Genomic DNA, 27,420 nt, shown 5'->3' on the forward strand with positions numbered 1-27,420 from the left:
GGCAGCAAGGAATGGAGAAGACTGTGAGACCTTCATGTGTACCTTGTAATTACATGCTTGTCCAAAAGAGCCAGCCCTTTATCTCTTGGTCTGTAGATGGAGGTCCACACTTATGGCTAAATGTGAATATCTGGTGCAAAAAGGAAAGGATAGCGTACAATCCCGACATGGTAAGAAACAGGGACTTCCTCCTGTGAACTCATTAGTTTTTGGTCAACTGAACACAATCCTGGGTCATCTGGGAAGATGGAATCTCAACTGAGAAGATGCTTGCATTTGATTGACCTGTGGGGAAGTCTGTCGGGGCATTTTCTTGATGAGTCAGTGATGAGGGAGGGCCTAGGTGGCTGTGGGCAGTGCCGTTCCTGAGCAGGTGGTCCTGGGCTGTAATAAAAGAGCAAGCTGAGCAAGCCACGAGAAGCAAGCTAGGAAGCAGCCTTCTCTGCTCCTCCATGGTCTCTGTTTAAGTTCCTGCCTCCAGGTTCCTTTTTGAGTTCCTGTCCTGACTTCCCTCAATGATGGACTGTGATGTGGAAGTGTAAGCCAAATGATCCCTTTCTTTCTCAAGTTGCTTTGGCTCATGGTGTTTATCACAGCAATAGAATGCAAACTAGGACATTCCCCCAAATGTGAATTCTACATGCGTGCACTTCCTGTTTTATGAGTGCAAACTAAGCTGTTAACTTTGGCTGCTGCAGCAGATGAAGCTGGGGAAAAAAGAGGTCAGAAGTAGAAGAGGAAAAACAGTGCTTGGTGTGACCGTAACTAACGAAGTCAAATATAAAATTGTGTTTATGGTATCTATTACTGTAAATACGTTAAAACTGAATGTAAACTAGGATGGGAATAGAGAGTGCCAGAAACCTGCATAATCCTGATGTCATTTCGGGAATCACATAGAGTTTTTATATTGAAACTGCTAATTTAAAAGATTGTCAATTATAAGTTAGTTGTAACTTATGATTATAGATTAAGAATTCAGCTACTATGACATTGTAAAAGGTCAAGGGTTGAGGGCATAGCTCAACAAGAGAACGAAGGCTTAGAATGTACCAGAGCATGGGTTGAATGTCTAATATGAGCAAAGAATGAATAAAAGGGCAACCAAGAAAATAACGGGCTGGGATGGTGGCCCAGTAGTTAGGTGCTCGCCCCCCAAACACGAGGACCTGAGTTCAGGCGCCCTCCCAGCACTCCGTAAAAGCTGTAACCCCATCTGGGCAGTGGAGGCACACGCCTTTAATCCCAGCACTTGGGAGATAGAAGCGGGTGGATCTCTGTGAATTTGAGGCAAGCTTGGTCAACAAAGCAAGTCTCAGGACAGCCAGGACTGTTGTACAGAGAAACCTTGTCTCAAAAACCAAACCAAAACAAACAAAACAGCAAAAAAAGGTGTAACCCCAGCAGTGGGGTACAGAAACAGGAGGATCCCTGGCAACTCACTGGCCACCCAGTCAAGGTTCAGTCAGGAACCTGCTTCAAAACATGGAAATCCATGGAGAAAGATACCCAGTGTCAACCTCTGACTTCTACATGCACATGTACACACACATGTGAACACATACCTGCCTACAGAGAGAGAGGGGTGGAGGAGAAGGAATAATAAGAAAGGGGAAAAATCAATGTCAGCCTCTAACCACTTGTGTTACCCATGAGAACTGAGGCCCAGAATAGAGAGACAATGTGTCTAGAATTGTCCTGTGATCAGTCTTCAGCTTCCTCTACTTCCTCCCTCTGCTCTAGCTTCCTGGGACAAATCAGAAACCTTAGAGAACTGTCTGGAACCAGAAGGCATCATGATGATATACAGAACATCCTGGCTTGGAAAAGGGAGTCAAAGGAAGGACTTTGGCAAGAAGCAAAAGGGCTCAGAACCTCAACATTGTGGCATGCACGGGGTTGGGTGGTGGGTGGTGGATGGTAGTAGATATATAACTCAGGTGTGCCAGCAAGCTTTGCTTACACTTCTGGTTACAGTCCATCAGTCACTCCTATGTCCACAGCAGGCTTAGAGTTCCTGGCAAGGCCATCAAGCTCACAGACAGACAAGCAGCCTGTTGCCCAGGCAGACGACGGCATTTCAGGAATGAGAACCCAGCAAGCCACAGTTACCAGTTGACACAGAGTGCCTGAGGGGACAGTCTGTGTTTATGAGGCAGGCTGTGAGCTGCTCCACTGTCCAGTCATGGAAGACAGGCCCCAAGGCTCCCCCAGACCCTCGGTTTCCTAGCAGCATCGACACATGCCATGGGTGATACACCCCTAGTGTCGGGAGCCCTTCTGCTCTCCAGGTGTGGCTGGTTGGCAGTGCTGCTGGGGTTCAGTCTGTGCAGAGCTTCCAGAACACAGCTTCAGTGGCTGAGGCTTCCAGCCCTTCTCTGGCTGCCCCTCCATCCACTGCCTGCCCTGGGGTCTCCCCAGCTGCACCCAAAGCTTCCTTCTTTATCTTCCCTTGAGATGTTAGTCCACACTGAGTTGCAGGTTCTGATCTCCTCCCCTGCTGCCCAAGGACATGTTCCAAGTCCCCTGATCTGGGCAAGCCTTAGTTTCTGTGGGCTAAATGTTACCTGCAGCCTTGCAGATGGCCTTCTCTCTACCCTGGAGTGTTAAAGAGGGAGTCAAAGAACTCATTCTTACTGAAGATGAAAAGGAATCTGTGATGGGAAAGGTCCTTCCCCTGTGTCCTTCCTTCTCACAGCCCCAGGGTGATCACGGGGAACACGAAAAACAACTGAGGTTCTAAATTAGGGGTACTCCACTAATATTCCCCAAACTTATGAGGACATAAAAACCATAGGAGATGGAATTTGACAAAGCCAGAGGACACTGAGGAGACCCCATAATGACATGTGATGCATCAGGAGCACAGGTCCTGGACCCCAAAAGGGACATCAGTGGAAAAACCGGGAAAGTGTAGATGAAGTGTAAGGTTTGTGGGTGAACACGAGAGATGGTAGATATGATAGATAAGTTCGTGACGGATGATAGCTAAATCACGATAAAATGTGAAGGAAAATATTAATTGTGCTTTATCACTTTATATTGCTTATTGTGTGTGCTTATAAACATTTTTACAATACTGTCATTCATTTTTTTACCAAACCCCAACACAACTCCTCCTCGCTCAATAGAAGAGGGAACTGAGGTGCCTTGTGTAGACGAACTGCCAGTGATGTATCAAGTTCACACAGGCGTTTGCCTGCCCCTGATGGCAACTCTTCATGTGGTGGGTTGTCAGCCCCTTTTAGTACAGAAAAGAGAGGAGGTAAGTGACTTGCCCGATCTTATTGTCACAGTGTCAACCCAGGGCCATGAGCTTGATCACTTGGCTCCCAGCTCGGCCACTGCTTTGGAAGTCTGTAGACCCTTTAGACATGGCGTCCAGCAGGTGGAGAGACATCACTTCAGGCAGGCCTATGAAGATTCTACTCAGTTCTGGTTCTAACCAGAGCTCCCTGCTTCCTGCTTCCTGCCCTGGCTGCCATGTGAGGAACTCTACCACACACTCCCACAGACGCCAACTGAGCTGTTCCTGCTGCTATGTCCTTCCACCGGAATGATGGACCGGCCCCTCCCCGACTGAAGCCACAAGTCAAAATAAACGTTTTTCTCTCGTAAGTAGTTTCTACCAGTGTTTGGTCAGCGCAACGGGAAAAGTAGTCACTACAGTCACAAGGCTGGCTGTAGCTAAGGTACAACAGAGCTGAACAGGCTGGTTCAGGGAGTGTGGTCCTGGACCTTTTTTATAAGGTTTTTGGGAAAGTGAGATCAGTGGCTGGCACAGGGCTGGCTCCCAGTACACTGGCAAAGGCTGAAACTCCAGTATGGTTGAAGCTAGGAAGGGAGCCATGATGAGCATGTATGCTTGACAATCACAGCCTCATGTGATCTCTTCCACTCAGGTCTGACACTTACCCTGACACTGTCCAAGGACCTGTGCCTGGTTCCCTAAACTCCAAGTCATGGGTTCTTCCTCTCTCTCTCTCTCTCTCTCTCTCTCTCTCTCTCTCTCTCTCTCTCTGTTTCTCTTTCTCCCTCCCTTCCTCTCTTCCCACCCTTTCTGAGAACTGTGTCCACCAGGAGGAACTGTGTTCTAGAGGATGTGAAGGAACCCAAGAGACAGGAGGAAGGATGCTGGATTTCTAGGGTGGCACCAGCCCAAGGCTGTTCTAGGACAGACCGTTACAGCCTGCCCGTGTGAAAGGTCAGGGTCTCTAAGTATAGTCCATCTGTCCACAGAGATCTTGCCACCATTCTGTCCCAGGTTGGCTTGTGGGACAGCTTCAGGGCACCATAAGTTCCCACACATAAATCCCAATCTCCATGTTCTCATGTGAGTCACTCACTTATCTTTTAAGGCCTCCATGTTCTCAACAGTTTCACCAGGCCAGCAGCAACATCTGGGCATTTGAGGACTTTTAATAGGGATAAGCACAACAGTAAGTAGAAAGGCACATCATGAGGGGAAGGCCATGTAAGTGGGTCTTTCATTCCTGACCACAATGCCAAGTGTTGACACGGTTGCACAGCTCCTAGAACTCTCTCACATTTCCAGTGGGAAGACAGAATGGCAGTCTGGCATACTGTTAAACAGACTCTTGGCACATGTCCCTGCAATTGTATTTACCTCAGATAAAAACACATAGGGACACAAAGCTATTCATAGCAGCGAATATTCATAGTAGGACAAAAAGGAACAGTTTAAATGCCCATTTACTTGCTAAAGCAAATTGTCACATATCTATATGGTGGGATATGTTCTCTTTAAAGAGGGACCATCCCACATGCCCCAACATGGATGGATTTCCAATGTGTTCCAGTAAACCAAGGCCAGTCTAGAAAAGGCAGAGACAGAAAGAGGGTCTGTGTCTGTCACATGGGAGAGAAAGGACCAACACGGAGGAAACACAGGTCATCTGGGGCTATGGAAATGCTCCACATCTTGCTAATGACAGTAGTTATACAACTTCAGACGTCTGTTGGAGCACATCAGACCATGCCCTCAGATTGAGCGGATTTCATTGTATATAATCACACCCCGATAGGACTGGTTTTAAAAGAGAAAAAAAAATCTGTGTTCCTCCCTTCTCCCTTCTTATTTTTCCCAAAGGCTTTTAAGCCATTTCATCTTTAAATCCCCTCCACCCACCACCCCAGGTCACTTGAGCATTAACCTCCTTCCCAGCTGCGGCATGAGATGCCGTATTTTTCTGCTTCCTCCTGTTCGATTGCATTTTCAGAGACCAGATGGTTCATCGCTGAGCCAGAGGAGTGCAGGGGCCCGGAAATGGGACACTGAAGAAACTAGGGGTGGGAGAGTTGAATGGGAGAAGTTTGGGAGCTGGGCCCGAGGGCTGAGAGTTGCTGGGATGTATGTTGGAAATTACCTGCACTGCAGCCCATTCTGGGATGGTCTAGTCATTGTAAGCGAGGCCCATCTCTGAATTGTTTCACTGAGTTGTAAGGATTTGGTTTGACTCTGAATGGGAAATCACCATGAGAGAAAGATAAGCCTTGTGTAGGGGCAGACTTTTTTTTTCTTCCTTTTTTAATGACTACAGCTAATAGTCTCTGCCCCGGGAACTCGGCAGCCACAGCTTGCTGTAGAAGTCAGTATAGATGTCCTCTGCTCGGCTGTGCAGTCTGACATGGTGCAGCTCCATAGAAGGCTGTGGAAGATCTCAGCATGGCCAGTGATGACAGCTGTTCCCGGGGCTGGCATTCATGGCACAGGGAACAATGTTTTGTTAGTCTCAGGGAATGGTGACCACCCAGCCAGGTTCAGGGCTCTCTCTGCCTGAGCCTGCCAGGGGCTGACATCTGTCCCGGGAGCCCCACTGCTTTCTCGCTTTTCTTTGGGGCAGCCTTCTCAGGTCTTCCCACCTCTGGGGAAGACAGGTGACAGAGTCCTGGGGAGGAAGCATCTGCCTGTCGCCTTCGGCCAGACCTTTCTTGAAAGCACACTGCAGCTTATCAGATGCCCTCACGAAGATGAGGTTGGTCCTGTGGCGGCCCAGTGTTTTCCTCTTGAGCTCTAAAGACTGGTGGGTCTCCACCAGCTGTTCCAGGGACATCCAAGTTAAGAGTGAGGAAGGAAGATCATAAACCTTCCACTTCACAAAAGCATGACAAGGTCTGTTTATGCATTAGAGCTCCTTATTAGGTTTAGTTTTGGGGGAAAAAAAATTTCCTTCTTGGGGCAAAAACAAAAACAAAAGCAACTTGGGAGGCTTGCACCTGTAATCGGAACACAGCAAAGGTTCTCAACCTTCCTAATGCTTCGACCCTTTAATACAGTTCCTTGTGTTATGGTGACCCCCAACCATAAAATTACTTTGTCGCTACTGTTATGACTCTTAATGTAAATATCTGATATGCAGGATATCTGATAGTCAATCCCCAAAGGAGTAGCGACCCACAGGTTGAGAACCATTGCTTTAGCGGATGAGGTAAGAGGATTGCCACGGGCTCATGACCAGCCTGGACTAAACAGTGAGTTCCTGGCCAGATGAGCGACAGAGCAACACTCTGTTTCAAAAGCCAACCCCACTCCCTCAAATACAACACCTAAACTTGAGAAGACACTCTAACCCAACGTCCCCGATTGTCGCTGCTGAACCTAGCCTTTCCTCAGCAGAGCGAGTCTGGCTTATGGGAAGCCTTGTGGAAGTCAGTCCTTCCTAATGCTGCCGTACAGACTTCACCACCGCATCCTCATGGTAGAAGGAACTAACTACCTTAGTCTCTTTTTGTGGTACTGCCACAAAATTCCTGATGCTGCATGTATCAAAAACAAAAGGTTTTTCTCGGCCCAGGGTTTTGGAAGTTGGAAAGTCCAAGCAGTATGGCTCTGGGACAGTCTTCCTCTTTGTACCCAAACATGGCAGCTGGAACAAGATGGCAGGTGTGTGTGCATAACAGAGCTCATACGGTATGAGGACCAGAGAGCACAAGCTAAGTCACGACAGGCCGCCCTCGTGGGACCTAATCAGCTCTTGTGGGAATTAATCTATTGCTCTAAGACCAACATTACTCCCTTAAAGCTCAGGACCCAGTCACTTCCCGTTAAGTTCCACCTATGAAAGGTCACACCACTTTCAAATTTTATATATTGAAATATATCGGAAACCACGCTGTAACATGAATTTTGACAGGGACAAACTACATCCGTTCTGAAGCAAAAACTGAACTTCTTTAAAGAGTGATATGAGGAAGAGTGAGTTGAAACGCAAAGCATTTGAATATGAGTTAGTCTAATCAAGGGGGTGCTGTTAATATGTCTGACTTAGGCCATCCTTTTCCTTCTCCACTTGACTTTGAGGAGCAGGGGTTATGTCCCTCTATCCCTGTCCTGCCTCCATCTCCGGCTGGCCTTCAGGGTTGCTAGTTCCCTAGGCTGTTTTGTTTTGGCACATAAACTTGCTTACATCTCTCATCCTAGGTCCATGATTTCTCTACTAGTCAACTCCTTCTTCCTTCCTCAGCCAGCGTCCAGAAGAGTCAATGCTAAATGAGCCCCCTTTCACTCTGCTCTCTTGGCCACCTGCTGGACTCTGGGGGGTCTTCCTCAGACTCTCAGTAGTACCTCCCCAGGGAGAGTTCCAAATATTTCATTGCCCAAATGAGGGAACTTTCCGGTTCCCAGTGGACTCAGCTCTGGCAGAACTCAGTGGTCAAAGACTCCTAGGAGTATCCTCCATTCATGGTTTCTTTCCATGGTAGAGAAGTGAACTCTAACCAGCACCATGCTGGGAGGAAGTCCAAGCAGCTGCTCCACTGAGAGGCCCGTGAAGAAAGCAACCACCAAGCAGCCTCATCGGCCAGCCATTTGATGACCATCCTAAAGCTAAGGCTGTGGCCCCTGGCAAGCCTCTCCAGGGCAGGCTACAGGGAGCAGAAGAGAACTGTCTCCAATAAGCCCTGGGCACGTTGCAGATACCTTAGTAAAGTAGGTACTTCACTGCATGCTGAGTTTGGGGCTTGGTTTTAAGACACCAGTCTCACAACATGAGTGTAGCTGTGTGTCTTCAGCCATTCCAATACCTCCATGTGATGCTGTGAGGGAGCCACTCATTCACAGGGAAAGAGATTTCACAGAGGCCTCATCTCAAATCACAGCAGAAGGCATGCATGGTTCCCAGAACAGCAGTCGACTGTAGATTTGGGTAGACCTGTCTTCAGATCTTGTCTTCTTACTGCAATGGCTTTGGACATGCAAGCAAATTCTCAGATCTCTTTCAGCCTGAGATGCTCAACTGTTAAGGAGACACTAGAAGCACGTACCTCCGAGCTCTCCGTGGCTCTCCTGTGATTAACAGGCTGCCACATCCAGTTTTTTCTGCTGCATTGCCGCTGGTGTTTATATGCATCTCACAGCTCCCTACACTAGAATGAGCTTTCCAGAGCCACTCCTGTGGCCAATTCATCTCTACATCCAGTACAGGACATGGCCTGGCACACGATAGAACAGCCACTGCTTGTCACCGAATCCATAAATAAATCCTGATTCCTGAGGGGCTGGAAAGCAACGGCAAATGGAGCATGTACACACACAAAACACACACATACATGCAAATGAAAGCGGCGGTGTGTGCCATAGACATATGGATCTGTTCATCACTGCCACCCTAGGTGCGAGGCATACAATCTCTTTCCATACATCCCCTCACTATAACCCTCATTTCACACCCGTCTGGAAGGCTTTGGGGAGATTCACTCAGAACAGAAAGTCAGTTTACAACTTGAATGGGCCGGAAGTCTTCTCCTCCTTTTCCTTCTCCCCTCTAGCCACCCCACCCTGACCCCCAAAAGGCCAGAGCTCATCTGTACTCTTTCCTTCCACTTTGCAAGCCCAACCAGTTAGTTGTCTGGCTCAAAGTCTGGTTGAATCTGAGCCGCATTAGATTTGACAGGGGCTGGGTGGCCTCCCAGTGCCAGGTAGGCAAAACCATTTAAGTTACAGAGCTGAGCCTTGACTGCATCTCGCCAGCTTCCCTCAGAAGGTATCCCTTCATCCCTTGGCGGACTCGAGCCTGGCTGCTGAGCAAAGATGACTCAATGGGGTGGATCAAGACCGTCAAGTCTATGCCAGCTCCAGAGGCTGCCTCCTCCTGGGCCCCGCTGCTCACCACCAGAGCAGCACAAACCACAAACTCATCCTTCTTCAATTGTGGCCAGGCAGGGCTTCCAGGAATGATCAGAGCGAGTCTGGTCAATGATGAGGGCTGCATTTGTGTGGTGTTCCTGCCTCACAGTCATTTCTGAATGTCCTCTGAAGAGCTCCAAAGCTAATATATACTCAATAGTACAGCCTGGTTAGTATGCCATGTTACTAACTATAATTATGCATTGGTGTCAGTCGGACGATGGAAAACTAAAGTTAAGAGAGGTCTGATGACCTCCTGAAGACCCATGGCTAAGACTTCAGCTGTGTTTCTTGTATTACTTCGTACTGCCTCTGGTGTCCCTTATACTCCACTCCTCTATTCCAGGCCTCTGTAGGGGTGGAGGTGAGTGGCTTCTGGGCTGTGAATGTAAGAGCCTTGATTATGCCTTCCATAGCAAAAGCTTTAGAATCAGACAAAAACATCGGACTTCACCAGCCAATACTGTCTCATAGCTTTAACCAACCTCTAAGCACTAACTCTGCTCATGGTATGCATCCAACTTGTAGGCTCATGGAATACCTACTTTCTTCTCATGAGTCAATCAAAACGTAACATCCAACACACTTTGCACACCCGCTTAAGCAAACAAATGTCCACACATACAAGCACACACACAGCTCTCAGTGCCCAGCCCATCCATGTTCACATTCCTTAAATGCATTCCTAACTTCATACACACATTCAGGGTGCTCATAAAAATGCAGAGTTCTTATCTAAACTCCTAGCCCGCAAACCTATGCATGCTCAATCTTGCACACAGAAGCATATCCACAGACACACTCATTCTTGTACATGCAGCCACACATGTATACATTTTTTACATACAGCACTATAGGTGCACACACGTTACCTGCATGCACGTACACTGAGGTCAGACCACAGATGCTTTGTCAACTATGTGAACCCTCATGACCACACAGACCACGGACAAAGTCAAAGTTCTGTGGTCACCTGTAAAACACCATCCTGTGGCTACATCTGGGTGGCACTCGCCAGTCCTGTAGCCTAGTCCTGCTGGGCATGACAGAAATGAGCAGGCCAATGGCCAAGTTCACAGCTATGACAACACGAACAACTGTCACGTGGGTATGATGCCACTAGTTTTTTGTCCCTGAACACTGGTTTATGTCTCAGACTAGGCTTTGTCTGGGGAAGAGAGACGCTTGCCTAGGATGGGGATGCTGCCCCAGGATTTAACAGGCTACAGCTTGTGTGCAGAGCCAAAAGATGGCTCTCCTTTTTTTCTCGATGGCCTTGAGTAGGTCACCCTAATCTCTCTGTCCATCAAATCCTACCTCTGTGGAATAGGGATAACGATGTGTTCCCACCAGGGCTATAAATGAGGCAATAAATGCCCATAAATGGCATGCACAACAGAAATTAAATACGACCGGACTGAATATGGAATAACAGTGAGTGGCCTCTCTGTTTGGCTTTTAGCCCTTGGGCTGCTTAATGTGCTAGTGGATGATGTCATCCCTCTGCTCCCTTGACTTCCATGAGTCTTAGACCCACAAGCGCCTCTGGAAAGCCCTTTCCGTCCCCAGCTCCGCCCACCTTCCTTGCTGTCACAGATCTCAGTCTCCCTACTCTCCTTCCCTTCTTGTTTTCTTAGAACACACAATTTTCTTACAGCCCCGGGGTCTTTGCATGGACATCTCTCCCTATAGAGAGGTGTTTGTGCAGATTCAAGCCCAGGCATTCCAGTGCTGGCAACCAAGCTCGGCTCCTGTTTTCTCCTGGTTTTAATTTTTCTCTGCTCAAATGTCATCTCCCCAGGGAAGTCTTGCCTATCACAACTCTCCTCCAAGTCACCCTTTTACTTTTCTTTCAGTCCTTATGAGCTTAGATGGCTCCTTAACAAGTTTCCTTGTTGTATTGTCCATCTCCTCCTCACTGTGAGGAGATGCACACACACACACACACACACACACACACACACACACACACACACAATGGCAGGGCTTTTGATTTGCCGGTGAGTCCCCGGTGCCAGTGGCAGCAAAGCCTGGCATGCAGGTGGCGCTCAACAGATTTGGTCTACATCAATAGAGACCCAAGTCCTCCCAGAGGAACATAAATACGATTGCCTGTCCCCAGCAGAAACACCCCCTGCTCCTTCTCTGCATTCCTCTTGCCTATGCAGCAATGTGTTGGGTTTCTAGCCTTGTTCTGTGCAGCAGGAAGTGCTGGAGTGTCTGCTGGCAGATGAACGCGTTTGAGCTGAGCTAGCCTAATGGTTTGTAAGCAGAGAGGGGCGTCAGAGTCTGAGGACTCCATCTGAAGCACTGATGGCTGCCCCACTCCCACCCCTGCTCCCTCGTGACCATGTCCAGGAAAGACACCCGGGCAGGTGCATTTGGTAAAACCTTCTCTGGGAAACGTGGATGCATGTGACTGCAGTCATCCACAGGAGGCAGGGGAGAAGAGAGCCTGTGACCAGCACAGAGCTGCTGCCTGGGTTTCAGTTGGAAGAACACCCCCATGTGGCCTGGGTTGTGGAATGGAGCCTACTCATTATGTTTTACTAGGATATATTGAGAGAAAGTCTGTGGGGCATTGACACAGTGCCCACCCCCATGGTAAGTGCATGCTCACATTTTCTGTGCACTTACAGTGATTAAACAATTATTTTCCTCTGGGAATCTTTGCTGATTGCCTTGCGGTGCTTAGGTCAGGAGTTTTCCTGCAGTGGGTGGCTAGTACATGAAGCTGGCTGGCATGCTGCTGAATGGAGCATGCTTTCCTCCACTGTAAAGAACAGCCCCCCAAACCCGTTATTACCCCAGTTTTCACCACTCTTCACGCCAAAATTCGTCAAAGAGATTCCTTCAGCCACTTTATGCAATCCTCTACGTTCTATCTTCCTTTGCACTTCTCACTGGGGAAACTTAAAACACTGCCAGCTAATCTACATCCCTATATTTTTGTGGAATATTTTTTAAACAAACCCCAGAAATAATATCACTTTATTCAGCATGTATTTCTAACAGGTAAGAACTTTTAAAAGATATAATAACAGTATCATTATCACACCTACGTAAATTAACGATAATTCTCTAATCTCCGCTAATACCTTGTCTGCATGTAAATTTCCCCGGTTGCCTTAAAAAATGTCTTTTTCCAGTTGCTTCATTTAAACCAGGAAATCAGATCCACACACTGGGTTTACTTTTTCTCTTAAGCCCCTTTCCTTTCTCCCCCGAGTCCACCCTAATCATGCTTTCCATCAGTCTCCCCTTTCAAGGTCATAATCGCTTAAATATTGCTGAAGGCATTGGGTAGTTCCTCCCTGTCCTGCTGGGCCTGGGCATGCTGGCAGTGAGGGCATGGGCATGCCACAGTGAGGCGTGGGCATGCCACAGTGAGGCGTGGGCATGCCACAGTGAGGCGTGGGCATGCCGGCAGTGACAGTCTCTGCTGCAATTCCTGGGTGTGCCAAGCTTTTCTCACCTACCTTTGGCCACTGCATCCCAGCTCCTACCCGCCCTTCCCAGCACTGGTGTGTGCCAGAGCTCTGCCCCGTCCACTTTACCCACGCCCCCTTCTCATTACTTACTGGTGTCGTTCAGGCTCAAAGACTTAAAAGTCATCTGAAGTTTCTGTTTCTAGCCCACCTAGAGGCCTACTGAACATCCCCCCTGCAAGCGTCTGCTGGACCTCTCAGCCTTCACCTGTCTGAATTTCAACACCCGCCCTTCTGATGACTTTGGCTCAGCCCTTGAACTGATCCCCAACTTCCCTGTCTCTCCCGCACATATTGTAAGATTGAGTTTAAGAAAGGCACCGGGCTGCGATGCCGTTTGGGATAAGAGGATAGGAGAGTTATTAATGCCATAGACAGATAGCTCTGCAGGGCTCTGAAGAGATTTCAGTCTCTTCAGACCAAGTGAGGTTTGCTTTCTTAAGATTTCTGAGGAAAGGGGAAGATCCAATGCTACATAGTCAGCAAGTAACTCCACTTAAGTGCCTGCAGCAAGGTTGCCCGTGGTCCCTCCTCTCTCTGGACAAGAAACACTAGTACTGACAGGAGGAGAGCTCTTCATTATGTGGACTGCACTGGGCACTGCAAGATGCTCCACAGGGCCCTGGCCCACTCGAGGTTGGCAGAGACAGACCTTCCAGCAAGTCTGCCAGCCACTTTGAGTTCTGGAATGTCCCCATGCATTTCCAAACTACCAAATCTCAGTTGAGACTCTCTTACCAGATGGGCTACACCCCTGCACCCTCCTACCTTCCCTCACTACACCCCACTTTGATGACTGATTTTGTTAACTTGACACAGTCTAGGTTCACTTGGGAAGGGAGTTTCAGGGACGGATTTCCTAGATTGGCCTGTGTTGTAGTTTGAAAGAAAATGGCCCCCAAAGGGAGTGGCATTATTAGGAGTGCCACTCGGTGGCCTTGTTGGAGGAAGTGTCACTGTAGGGGTGGGCTTTGAGGTCTCTTTTGCTCAAGCTTCCCTCAGTGTGACTGTCAGTCAACTGAACTTCTTCCCTCTGAGTCAAGATGTAGCACTCTCAGCTCCAGCACCATGTCTGCCTGCATGCCGCCATGCTCCCCGCCATGATGGTAATGGACAGAACTGCTGAAACTGTATGTGAGCCCCCTTAATGAAATGCTTTCCTTTTAAGAGTTACCACGGTCATGGTGTCTCTTCGCAACAATAAAAACCTGACTAAAACAGCCTGTGAGGGATTATCTTGATTTCCCACCACAGTTAAAGGTGGGAAGACCCACTGTTGGGTGGCACCATTCCCTAGGCAGAGGATTTTGAACTCTGTAGGACTATACAAGTATACATGCATTGATTCATTCCTCTCTGATTCTTGACTATGGATGGAATGTGAAGAGCTGCTTCTTGCCGTCTGGACTTCCCACAATGCTGGACTGTAACCTGGAACTGTGAGCTAAAATAAACCCTTTCTCTAAGTTGCGTTTGCCACGGTATTTTTTTTTTTTTTTTTAATCACAGCATCAGAAACTAAGATACCCACCAAGCTCTCTGATTTTATCTCAGGCTATGCTCCTTGTGTGTCTAAACTCTAGCTGAAACCACCATGCTGCCTTGCTCTGGGCTGTACCCTAGGGAGCCCAGAAGCTACATCCTTTCCTCCAGGTCTCTGTTTAGAGACTACCTTGCCTGTTGGGACTTCCCAGCACCTGTTCACACCCCACATTTCTTACTACCCAGGCCCTCTTCTCTCCTTGCCTTTTCTCTAGGGCAGCTAACCCATCAGACACACTGAGTTTCCATCATTTTATTTGAGGGATCTGTGAGCTTCCTAGAAGGGTCTGGGAGCTTTCTGCTCACTGCTGTATCCCCATGCCCGGAGTAGTAACTGGGACTTTGTAGATCTAACTTAGCACATGTGTGAATGAATGAATACAGACACTGTGGAAACATGTCTTTCTAGAGAAGGTAGCTACTTTCTGTGAGACCTTGCTTTCTTAGCTCAGCTCAGGAAGACCTCCTGAGGGAAGAGATGGTTTAGGGGTGATTTAGGTGGTCTTCAGCCTGCTTGGGAGATTATATCACTCCACAGCCTCCCAAACCTTGACAGCAAAGAGAGCCCCAGAGAACAAAAATGTGCTAAGCCAGAGATTTTTACCTGAGAAAATTCTCCACAGATCTTCAGCTGTAACTTACCAATGTTCATAGCACGGGAGGGCATTTCAAATGGAGCCCCTCAATAATGCCTGCCTGCCTCCCAACCCTCTGGCTAACAGGAAAGCATACCCCAAATGACTACACAGAGGCAGGCTGCCCAGAACTTGCCTTCCAAAACTACCAGGAGGCACTGAGGAACCTAGATTCATGGCCATGCAATGCGCTCATCAGCTATTGAAGGCAGCTCTTTTGATACCAAATATGGGGGAAAAAAATCTAAGTGTAGAACAGCAGCTATTCACTACAATCTATGTCAAAAGAACTACGCACATGTGAGTGCTTGGATTTACCCACAAAATCAGTTGAAAGATAAAAAAAAATTGCTCACACTGGTTGGTGGAGAGTGAGGGGGTAAGTGGTTATATTATAAAGTGGTGGGGGAGAGGGGAGATACTCTATCAAATATTGTGTATACATCTTAACTTTTTTTTTGCTGTATCACTGTGCTATGTATTTGAAAAGAACAAATTAAAAAAAATTGAAGGACGTAATTAGATTTGATGAAATGCAAACCAACAGGGCTGTGTGAGAAGTCCAAGCATTGGTGGTGGTGGTGGTGGTGGGACAAAGCTCCTTGCCCAAATAGAGGCGGCTAGAGGGAGCAACTGGCACAGCAGCGGGGTTGATTGGTTCTTGTCTGCAGCAAAGGGCTGGGAACGTCAGTGGGTTCCCAGGCCCGCAGCCCAAGCTCAGCAGTTCCCAGGCCTTGTGCCTTTGGAACAGAGGCTGAGGAGGGAGGGGCCCGCTTGTGCCCAGGCTGTGTGCGCATGCCCTCTGGCTTTCAGGCTTGCTCAGTGTTCTGTAGTGGAGTGTGGCTGAAGCAAGTCCGAGTCATCTCCAAGTCATGTGTAGCAGGAAGTTCTAGGATGGAGTCAGTCTGAAAGACTAAGAGCGAGGGGGGAGGGTGTAGAGCGGAGGGAGGTGGACTGCAAGGCACAGTGGGGAAGTGGGGACAGGATAAGCTGGCCTCAAATATTTGAGGGGCTGTCAAATATATGGGGGGGGAGGAGTCCTGTTCTGAGCCTTCTAGATTATTCAGGAGGTGGGGACAAGCACTTCGCCTAAGTTCTTGCCACTTACCAGGAAGTACCAGTACCACATTGGGAGTCCCTACTAGGTCCATGGCTGGCCTGCCACTTTATCGCCATTCCCCTCTCAAAGGGAAATACCAGAGCTGTGCCCACAGTTAGCAAACCACTGAGTCAAGACTCAAACTGCGCCCTGCACCCTGGTGAGCCAGACCTCAGGGGGCCAGGCAAGGGTGCCCTCAGGACCAGGTGTCCGGTCCTGGCCCCACACTCGCTGCAAGTCCTGAGGAGGTGCAGGCCACCATGCAATGATGGAAGGCGTGGGTTGTGAAGGGGTGTTGAGTGAGTGTGGGGCGGGATGGGGTGTAGAGGTGGGTGGGGGAGGGGAAGAAGGCTGGCTGGCAGGTGGGGGGAGGGGCGGCAGGAAAGTATGAAGCTACACCCCGGGGCTGGGGGGGGGGGGTGTCGGGGCGGGGGCGGCGCACAGGGGAGGACAGCGCTTCTCCCACGCGTGTGACTCAGCAACGAGCGCGCGCGCGGGGCGGCGGGGGCGCGCGGCTTTCCCCAGCCTTGGGGTGCCCGCCCCCGCGTGGGAGCGTGACGCCGCCGGCAGGCAGAGGGGGCGCGTGGGCCGGGAGATCCTGTGCTGTTCATCAGCAGCTCGCCAGCCGCCCACACTCCGAGTCCGTCCTCCACTCTCGCCCCCAGCCGGGAGTCCCCGGAGTAGGATGGAGACGGAAGGACTTTCCCCAGGCTGGCGGTGGGAGCGGTCCCCAGGCTCGGGAGGGAGGCCGGCTGGCTGACTGCAGAGCCCCCTCCTGCTGCTCTGTAGATTTAAGTCATGAAGGCCACAGGGGACCCAGTGGAAATTTCCGGGATTCTTAGCTCTGAAAGCCTCTTCCGGGAGGGATTTCCCCTTCGTCCCACCCTCAACTGCCATAGTCCCCCTATTCCCAGAGCGCTCCCTTCCCAGGGTCTTGAGATGTCTTTCCTGCAACCCACTAAGAGCTCCACTTCTCTGTTCTTGGTGAGCTGAGGGTACAAGCCAAGGGAGGAAATCATTGGCCCAGTGGAGTAAGAGGGAAATCAAAGTCCAGACAGGGATGGGGTTGCTGCAAGGCTATAGTTGGGTCTGTGAGGGAGGGCTGGCATAGTCTTGGCTGTAGGGTTAGAATTGGGTTACTTAAAAGGATAATAATAATATCGGGCCGGGTGGTGGCGGCGCATGCCTTTAATCCTAGCACTCGGAAGGCAGAGGCAGGCGGATCTCTGTGAGTTCAAGGACAGCCTGGTCTACAGAGCAAGATCCAGGAAAGGCGCAAAGCTACACAGAGAAACCCTGTCTCAAAAAAAACCAAACAAACAAAGGATAATAACGTCAACCCACTGCCTGTACCTGAGCCTTCAGAAGTCCTGGGGGTCAGAGTGAAGGTGAGGACGTAGTTGGTGTGTGTGTGTGTGTGTGTGTGTGTGTGTGTGTGTGTGTGTGTGTGTGTCTGAGTATCGTGGAATAGCCAAAGCTGCAGGGCAGGGCCTCTTGTATGTAGAGGCCCTGCAGGGGAAATCCTGATGCTAGACCCAACCAAACAATTCCCAACTGCTTTGCAGTTTTTGTTTCTGCTGTTTTTAAATAATCATTGTGTTACATTTTAGGACTGATTGAAAATTGTGGTAGATTGGAACCATTCATGGAGGAAGGAATTACGGAGTCCCCGCCTGTGCCAGGGATGGTAGTGCGTTCCTCACTGCGGGGGAAGCGGGAGGCTGGTTTGACCTGGCAGATTCAAAGAGAGGCAGCTAGTGCCAGGCCCTGGCCGCAGGACAGCAGGCCCGGAAAGGCTGCAGAGAAAACCACTGCAGATTTCTCTCCGTTGTGTTTCGCTGCACAGTAACATTGAGGCTCTGTCTCTCTACAGAAAGAACTCCTGGGGTGCAGCAGTATCCAATTTCTAGGGGGCCTTCCTCCCAGGTGTTCACTTTTCGGGGCCTAGGAATCTTGCCTTTCCCAGATAGAATACTGGATGTCAGCAGGATGGGTGTGGAGGTCCAGTTTGGCAGAGAATTACAGAGGTGAGGTGGGAAAGACCCAGCTAGCCAAGAGAGATGAAGCTTGCCATGAAGAGAAGGAAAAAACAAACCGAAACTGACATTCTGCTAGTATGAACTGACCAAACAGGCCTCACTGGGGGTAGGCATGGGAAGGGAGGTGACCTGCCTGCTGCTAGGCCTGCACAGCCCTAAATGCACCTCCAAGTCCATTTCAGTAGCACACTCACCTAGTGTCACAAACACACCCATACCATGTGCATGCCCATCACCCTCCATCGGGATCTTAACATCACCCAGGAAATGTTTCAAGAAATGCCTGGCTAAGAAGCAGGACTGGGGGTTGGGGTGCAGCCTGAGTTCTGATTCCTATTGTTTCCCAGGCAGAATGGTGATCCCCATCCCATCTCCTAACTCTCTTCTTCCTCTACCTTCCTCCCTCTTCCTGGAGTGAAGGATGGAACCTAGCACTTCCTGTGTGCCTTCTACCATGAGCTACACCACCAGCCCTTTTTCTTCTCCCAGAGATAAGGCCGTGATTCAGGACTCCATCCGACAGTCACATTTTCTGTTGCTCCCTCAGCCTGCCAAGGGTATGTGCGTGACTAAGACGTTCATTAGAATATTTTCTCATGCTTTGTCATCAGCGCATTTCCCAGGCTAGGGGACTAGTCAGAGGCCGGGTATGAAGACAGAGGTGAAGTCTCCCTGCTCCCAGATAGGAACCATGGGTTCCATTAGGGATGGGTACATTCTTCTACTGTCCACTGTTCCCCTCACTTTGATACCAGCCTGAAATGCTGAGCCCCCAGATCTGCTCTCTGCACATGCTCAGATGAGAGACAGTAGGCCCAGTGCCGTTGGGCTAATCGTGAACTACAGGGAGCGGGAGGGTTGTCTTCCGGTCAGCTCTTCCTCAGCCCCGACACTGCCCCTTCTCTCCATCCACTCCAGAATCTGAGATCCCTCCAGGCTGTACGGACACCAGCTTTGTTTATTTAATTGTTGTCAACCACCATTCTTTCCTTGGGTACTGGCTCAATGCTGAGCTCTGCTCACGTCCCACATCTTTGGGTCCATGGAGCGTCAGCCCCTCCCTGCTGCTGGTAGTCCAGGCTTCCCACTTGATAGCAATGCCTGAGGCAGCCATGGGGCATTCTGCCGCCCCAAACATCATCTCAAGATCCCCGAAAAGAGCAACCCGGCACCCTGATGCTCCTTCAGTCCTTCCTTTGTGGCCTTTTTAAAAGCAAAGATGAGGCTCCCGGGGGAGGCTGTCCTCTACGGCCCAAATAATGGTGACTTCCATACTTCCATACCAGCCCCCCGCCCCGGGGTGAGCTTTATGCCCTTCCCCTCAAGGGGTTTCAACTTTTAAAAAACATTAGTGGAAATAAGGGTCCAGGAAGATCCTTAACAACCTTCTTCCTGGGACCTTTATGCCCTGAGCCTCCTGCTCTGGTCTTCAGTCAACCAGGGCTGTCAGGTAGTCCCCTCTTCTGGCAAGCGCAGCCCTGGGAATTGTCCACAAACACGTTTCTATGTGGAAGTGCGAGGGACTGATAAAGCTGCATGGATGGTTTTTATCCTGTCCTGGAAGTGGCATTTTTTACCAAGAGAGATAACCTTGATGTGCTCAAAACAATCTCTGTGGAGGAGTTGTGGCATAGAGAAGACACCATGGAGAGTCATGGTGGATCCCCACACCCCACAGTCCTCTGAACCCTGGTGGATAAGTAGCTACACGTTTGCTCCTGAGCACCATGGAACCATCTTGATGGGTCTTCTAATCCATCACCACGGAGAGTCAGAGGAACAGGGTGAAGAGTTAAATGAATGTGAGCTCTAAGCCTAGTCTTGGGGACTAACTAGATTGGAAGCCCCAGTCACTTCCCTTCAAACTTTCATTTTCTCATTTGCAGAAGGAGAAGTCTGGACCGGGTGGCCTTAAAGCATCCTTCTAGTGCTGACATTTGCTTGATTTCCCAGAGGGATATACAAAGTCCTTTAGTCCCTGCAGCTCCGGACAAGATGGTATAACCTGATGGCAGCACAGAGCACGGGACCTCCTATGGGAAGGGATTTGGGAAGGATGCTGCATACCCTCGGTCCATAGCAGCCCGCCGCAGGGAAGGCCAGGCACCACTCAGTGTTGCCTTTAGTTACATAACCCTCCTGGTCCTAGCAAAGAACAACAACAAAACAGCCTGTTCTCAGAACCCCGACACACGAGCACATGCATATACATGCACACACATGCACACACACTGTACATGCCTTTGCCAATGGTGGCTTTGTGGCCACAGCACCTGTGAGAATCTGAGAAACTCTTTCTTTTCATGTGTTTCCTTTTTTTCCCAAAAGTGTCTCATTTAAGAAATATATCTGAAAGAAGACTCATATCCTTTAGGTCTGACCAGAGATAGTAGGGTCCCCTCAGTCCCTGCCCCCCCCCCCCATCATTTAGAGTCATATGGGCCTCTTCTCTTTTTGGTCTCTCCCTGCGTTCTCTTCATGTCTGCAGGTGCTGCACAGTGAAGGTCCCCCCTCTATCCCCAGTAGGAGCAGTCTGCAGAAGGGACTCACCGGGCCTCCTTCTTATGAACAGGGAAGTCATTTCTCAGGGTTGTACTCTGCCCTCCTCACCGGCCACTGTTGTCCCTGGCAGGTCACTTTGCCTTTTCCTGGAGGACACAGTGGCTTCCCATTTTAGGAACAATGTCACAGAGTTCCTTCTTCTCACCGGAGGGCACGGTGATAACTCACATGTCTTTGATATCCTTAAGAGAAGAGCGAATGACCCGAAAGTGCTGCAGGAGAGCTTACAGTCGGAGATGCATTTTCCAGCTGTGAAGTTGTCACATCTCATCGAGATCACAAGCCATGGTGGCTTTGTCCTGGCTGGCTGCTTGACAAGGTCAAGCCTACAAGTCACAGCTCTGGAATAGTTTGGATGCATGTTGTCTGGTGGTAGAGGAATGAAAGAGCAAGGGACACATGTCCAAAGGTGACCTAATAGACCAGAAGGAACCTGAGTGGATTCTAGTCTGCTGTTATCTGAGAGCAGATGATCCACTTAGCTTTCCTTGTTCTTGGTTTCTTTATATGTTGAGATATCATTGTTACGTGCTTAATAAGAGCCCAGCGTAGAGTTAAATAAGTGATAGTATACAGCTCTTAAACATCACAGCAACTCCTTAAAGCACTTCCCTTTTCTCTGTATAAAGCCAGGCTGAAAACAGGGCTAAGGCGAGTTGGCCGGTCAATGCCAAGACAGGTCTCCTGCCTGGGTGTGCCTCTGAGATCCCAGGTTCTCAGACACTTAAACCTTAAATGTGCTGTGCTCCAGTGGTTTCCCCGAGCTCTTTCTGGATGAGAACCCCAGCTGTCCCCTCACTTCACTCCCTTTTCTTTCTTTGAAGGCCTGCAGAACCCGAAATGAAGTCAACCGTCCCCCTTCTGCATGGAAATGAGAAGTTCTCTGCAGCTTCTGTAGGGACCTGTACTTGGTGCTTTTCCAGAGTGAGGCAGAAAGTTACTGCAGTGTCCTGAGCTTGGAAGTCTGCCAGAATTCTCCTGGTTGAGAACCTGCCAGAGTGTCCCCAGGACCTCTTATGATGCTGCTGCCAGTCTGTGTCCTGGACCATGGAGTTTGTCTGGACTGCTGTGGGAAAAAAAATGTTGTGGCTTCCCAATAAAGGAAGTTAGTGTAAAAATCTCTTCATGGGCGTTAAATTCAAGAATTGGGTCTCCATTTAGACCTTGGCCCAGCCATGGGTCCTTGCTTACTCTTCTTTTTCACACTGCATCCCCTTCCCCCTCCCCCCAGCCCTAACCCAGTCTGTCTCCCTCTCCTTCCCAGGAAGTGACCTTTGGGACTCAGCGGCACAGATACTTGCTGAATGAGCATTACCAACTGCTGTGCTTCTTGCTTGGGTTGGGGCCAAGAGGAACCTGTGCCAGGATGCCTCTGTGGGGCCCTGTGATATTGCCTGTGCGATATGGGAAGGGCTGGGAGTGAGGAGATGGAGATGTGATGCAGAGGACATGGGGGTGGGGGGTGTCCCCAGAGGCTAAGGAATGGCTTGAGTCTCTAATAAAACTATGATTTTCTTTTTGTTTTTGTTTTATTTTCCCCCTAGATTAAAGGTCAGAAAGAGGATCAGTTCAGGCCTTTGCAAAGATCTGACCAGCAAATCTTTATAAAGATCTGCTGTGTGCCAGCTTCCAGGAATGAACAAAAGGATTCACTCCCTCTGCTAATGAGCCTTCCTCTGACCTCACTTTCTAACTAGTTTGTGGACAGACAGATGAGTGAGCTTGGGCAGACGGGCATTCTAGGCTCAAGACACGCTGAGACTGTCCATGCCCACCTGCATGGCTCAGGCAGGGACACTCTGTCAGAGGAAGGAATGATGTCTGCACGGGACACAGATGGCTCCCAGGACTGAATCTGCCAGACGAGTTCCTTGCTGGTTTGTCCTTGGCTCTTACTGTTTTCTGACACAAATTCTCACCTTTAGCCAAGAAACTCTTAGGTCTGGTTCTGAATCTCTGTATGCCCATTTCTTTCCTCTATAATGTTCGGAGAGAGGGTGGCTCTAGGCAGCTGCAGCACGCTCACACCTGCTTCAATGTTTCTAGATGTGTCTCGTTATATGTCACGTAAGGACCACTTCCTTCCTTCCTGTCTTTCCACAGCGCAGAATTGAGGCTTTTCAGCAGACTGAACATCTGATATATTTAACTCACTGGTAGACCTTCACACTGGCTAGCTTCCAGGGTGAGCTAGCCAGATCCTGCCACCTTCAGGCAGACCACCCTCACTCAACAGTAGAGATCTCTGCTTCGGTTAGCATCCTAGACCACTCCGGCTGAAAGGCATATGCATAAATCATCTCGCCATCCCCAGACCCCAGCCAGCACGAATCTAAGGAATTCTAGAGATAACTCAAAACTTGTCTCATGTAGTGCTAGTGGGTGGAACTCAGTGCCAGAACATGCGCTTAGCATGTACAAAGCCATGGGTTCAATCTCCATTGGGAGAAGAAATAGGGAACAGAGGAAAAAAGAGGGAGGGAGGGAGGGAGGGAGGGAGAGAGAGAGAGAGAGAGAGAGAGAGAGAGAGAGGAAGGGAAGGAGGGAGGGAGGGAGGGAGGGAGGGAGAGAGAGAGAGAGAGAGAGAGAGAGAGAGGAAGGGAAGGAGGGAGGGAGGGAGGGAGGGAGAGAGGAGAGCATTCAAGAGAAAAAAGGGGAAAGAGAAGAGAAGAAAGGAGGAGAGTAATGAAGAAGGGGAAGTGTGCTCCAGGAAGGTCCAGGGAGTGAGGGACAAAGCTCCAGTAAACACTAAAGCTAAAGACTTTTACACTGAGTCGGGAGCTTGGAGTCAAAGCTGAATTTGAAACACGATGTCCAAATCTTACCTCGAAGTCAGTAATCACCTGCCTCTGGGGCTGGAGACGGAGGCAAGGGGAGTCTCAACTAAACACGTGACTGGGTAGGTGGGCAAGTGTGCTGTAACCCAAGCTGTGGCCACAAAGGCAGCACAGGGTCACGTGCTTTCATGCAGGGGGTCTTTTCCAGGCCAGGCTAAGCCCTGGGAAAAAGATAATAATTCAGTAGCTGCTGTGAGCCCTGATTGAAAAAACAAAGAGGAAGAAGCTATGTTTGCTGCCTTCATTAAGCAGCATAAGCGGCGGGGGCTCGTGCTTGGCAGGAGCAGGAGGCTGGCAGAGGAAGGATGCTAACCCCTAGGGCTTCTGTAACATGGCTGTACTCACCGCCTCCACACTGCTGCCTTCTTAGCCTGGATCCCAAGGCCAACCCCTTTGTGTGTCCCCCAGCTGAAGGAAGGACAGAGGCCGGGCTGCACCCTCATCCCGATCAGGTGGCCACTAAATGATCCATCATGTCCTAGGCCCTGAGCTCCTGATTCTCCCAGGGTTGGGCAAGAAGAGGAGTTGAGGAGAGAGCAGAGTATGTGGCTGGTGTGGTGTGCATGTGCCTGTTGTAGATTGTACCTAACAATGCCTGGCCCTTTGGACCTTGTGCCCATCTGCAGCTACCTACCTAGAGCCACATTCTTCTTCTGTAATGAGGACAGAGAGGAATAAGCAAAGCTTTGCAGCAAAATTATGATCTGAAGTCCTCTCTTCCATCCCTTTCTCCTCTGTGTGGTAGAGAATTGACTTAGCAGAAGCATGGGGGGGGGACCAGGTAGGGTCCAGGGCACAACTGCTGGCTCTAGTCTCTCCCCTTCCCTCACCTTTCACAGTCTCTCTCTCTCTCTCTCTCTCTCTCTCTCTCTCTCTCTCTCTCTCTCTCTCTGATGGCTCCATCTAGCCCTCCCCTGTGGATTATGGGATGCACAGAGGATAAGCATCCAGAATGGGGCCACCGGCAGAGGGTAGAGTGGGCTAGCCACCCAATGAGCAACAGTGATTCATTCCTGAATTCTATGGGGAAATGGCGGTTGAAGTCAGGCAAAAATATGGTAAAAGAAATGTTATTCCAGGGGCCTCCAGCCATCTGAGGTGTGAGTTATTTCACAGAGAAGGGAAGACAGTGAGGTAAGTATGTTCTCACTCTGGATTTCTGGGTATCCAGGCCTGGGAAGAAGGGGGGAAAGACTAGAGACTCTGGAGGAAGTAGAAGCTAATGGTGTGATGAACCCCTCAGTGCCTGGCACAACTTTCCAGGTTAAAGTTCCTAGCAGTTTCTACTGGTTGGTTCTTATTTTTGCTCCATAGGAAGCAGAAGCAGGGCAGGGAATACGTAGAGACAAGGATGTCACATGGTATTGACATGTGAGGCTGGAGAGGAATCCAGGTGATCCCTTAATCTCTGGATTCCTAGCAGGAGCATCTGTATAGAAGGTATGGGCTCTCTAGGACCCCTTGAGGCCTACAGAGAAATTTTTATCCGAGAACAAGATATGTCACCAACCCTTCTTGATCACAGCTTCCCAACAAGATGCAAAGAAAGTGAAGCTGTAGTGAAAAGAAGGGAGACACCTGATGTCATGAGGAGAGGATTCAGGTGAAGACTCCTAAATGTCAGGCTGCTATTGCTGCCCCAAGGAACCTGGGTGGAATTGTTCTCCGTGTTGAGGGAAAAGGACATACAATATCTTGGAAGAATGCTGTCCTTAGCTGAGATGTGGGTGTTGAGGAAAAACCACCTTGCTGCTTTTCATGCCATAAAAGAAAGACAGCCATAAAACTCAAAGACAAATAGGCCACAGAGGATTTTCTCAGGGTTTGAGTCAGATGCTTCAGGTCTATCAAGCCCGATCATCCTAGATCTCCACCCCTGAGGTCCTGTGCTTCTGGTCAAACCTACCCTTTGATCATGCATGCCTGATCTACCTTCTCAACTCCACAGGGATGGGAGAGGACAGTGAGGTAGAGGGCAGAGAAGAGATGAGCTTTTAAGGAATGCATCCAATCTTCACAAGTGTCTTCCAGACATAAAGCTCATGGGAGACGAGTCGAGGTGAGGTGCTCAGCTCTCCTCACTTTGCCCCTCCCTCTCCTTCAGCATCACATCATCAGGCCCTTGTTGACCAGGTACTAATTGCCACAGGGCTGTTCTTCCCTCCCCTGTCTACGCAGAGAAGTAATACTGACAGGATTGTCAAGCTTTCCCAATGCAGAGGAGAAAACATTCCTCTTCATCTCTTCCTCCTACGTTCCTATTCCATGGACCTCCTGAGTGAAGAAAAATCTCGGTGCCCTAGACTGCCTGGGGACAATGAACCTTTCTCCTGGAATCCAAGATGATGTTTCCAAATAACCAAAGGGAAATAGGGGCTTGCCATAAGTAACCACAACAGAAATTTACAGAGGCATCACATTCAAGGAACTGCTTCCCAGCTGTCTCCGTTCTTATTGTTCCCTTCCCATGATTGCCAACCACCCAGATATGCTCCTGAGCCAGAGGCGAGCTCCAGCCAGGTGAGTCCTCAAGCTATAACGGGGCACCCACAAGTCTGGAAGGCTGCTTCTGTGTCCCCCTTGGGCACTGCAGGGACTAGAGATGAAGATGCTCACTTGGGTCAGAAGGGAGAAAGCTTCCCCAAGTGAGCCACTCCTGGCTTTGACTCCCACTGCATCAGATAAAGAGCCACCTCCTTCCCCTGGGCAGCGCTGTCTCCCACCCTTCATCTTCTTGTATCCAGCTCCCCTGCCCGTTCCCTCCTGTCCTTCAGCTTTATCCTCCCTGCTCCAATCCTCGTTGCTGGACCCCAGCCCCTTTAAAGCTCTAAACAAACCTCCTGAGCAAGCCTGTCTTCTTGGCATCTCACTCTTTATTTAAACAGTTGTACTATGCAAACTCCCTTCCTAATTTTTCCTAGCTTAAATCCTTCAATGGTCTTCTGCCTTGGCTTAATTTTTACCCTCAACTACCTCTCAATTTCATCTCCTTTAATTCCTGGAAGTTACCGAAATCCCCAACCAGTTTAAACCCATGTCTCTCATTCTTTGCCCCAAAAGATGGTCTGGATACTTCCTTCTGCTCCAACCACCACAAACCCCTCAAACGCGTATCTCAAGCCCTTCTTTGCAGGGATCTCCTCCGACACATTTCTACCCAAGGCATCTTCACCTGCTTTACTTCCAATTACCCCAGTCCTTCACTTTTACATGCTGATTCCCCCTATCTCCTCACACCCACTTGCTTCTCCCACCTCCTCTTCCCCACTTACTCGGGTCTCCTGCTCAGGACGCCCTTGCCGAGGGCGGCGGGGGATGTGTGCTGAAGCAGGGCTCCGGCGGCAGCGCAACAACTCGGGGGACGCTCCTTCTCCTTGTCGCCTGTGGCCCCTGGTGCCACCGGGTGCTGGTGGGGCGACTGGGGAGCCTGAGCCCTGCTGCTGGGGCCCGGCTGGGGCTGCGCCAGGAGCTGTCCGTGGTGCTGAAGCGGCGGCTCCGGCGTGGCGGGTGTGAGCTGTCCGTGGTCCTGGAGAGGCTCCTGGGCCGCAGTGGCGGCCGGAGCGGTGGTTGGAGGAGCAGGCAGTGGGGCGGACGGCGGAGGGACGAGCCCCGGCGGAGGCTGGGCTTGCAGAAGCTGCTGGTGTTCCCACAGGCTGCGGTTCTCCGCGCTCAGCTCGTCTAGACGCCGCTCCAGCTCATCGATGCGCTGGCGCTGGGTGTGGATGAGGCTTTGCTGGTTCTGTACGATGGCCGTGAGCTCCTTGAGGTAGAGCACGGCGCGCACCGGATTCTCCAGCAGGCTCTCCATGCCGCCCGCCGCCGCCTGCGCCCTGCCTGCGCCTCGGCGGGCGGCGGGGAGCGTGAGCGCGCAGGAGCCCAGCAGCCCCGGCGGTCGGCGGCCTCCTTCCCTCTCTCTCTCTCTCTCTTCTTTCTCTCTCTCCCTCCCCTTCCCGCCGCCGCCTGCGCGTCACCGCCACACAAGCATTCGCACACGCACTGAGGGGCGGACCCGGCGCCAGGACCCACCTCCCACCTCTGGGCTTCGTGAGGAACTCTGCTTTCCGTGGGGTGGG

General features: G+C 50.2%; 1 protein-coding gene across 2 annotated transcripts in view; it reads right to left on the bottom strand.

The window, feature by feature from the left end:
* Iqsec3 (IQ motif and Sec7 domain ArfGEF 3) overlaps window positions 1-27,155 on the bottom strand; it is a 96,027-nt gene extending 68,872 nt beyond the window's left edge. For both annotated transcript variants that reach the window (XM_059256876.1, XM_059256877.1), the window contains exon 1: window positions 26,620-27,155. In XM_059256876.1, the coding sequence (XP_059112859.1) occupies window positions 26,620-27,155 (536 nt within the window). The remainder of the gene's footprint in view (window positions 1-26,619) is intronic.
* Between the last annotated feature and the right edge of the window lie 265 nt (window positions 27,156-27,420).

The sequence above is a fragment of the Peromyscus eremicus genome, chromosome 3 (genome assembly GCF_949786415.1).
Source record: "Peromyscus eremicus chromosome 3, PerEre_H2_v1, whole genome shotgun sequence".
Classification (NCBI taxonomy): domain Eukaryota; kingdom Metazoa; phylum Chordata; class Mammalia; order Rodentia; family Cricetidae; genus Peromyscus; species Peromyscus eremicus.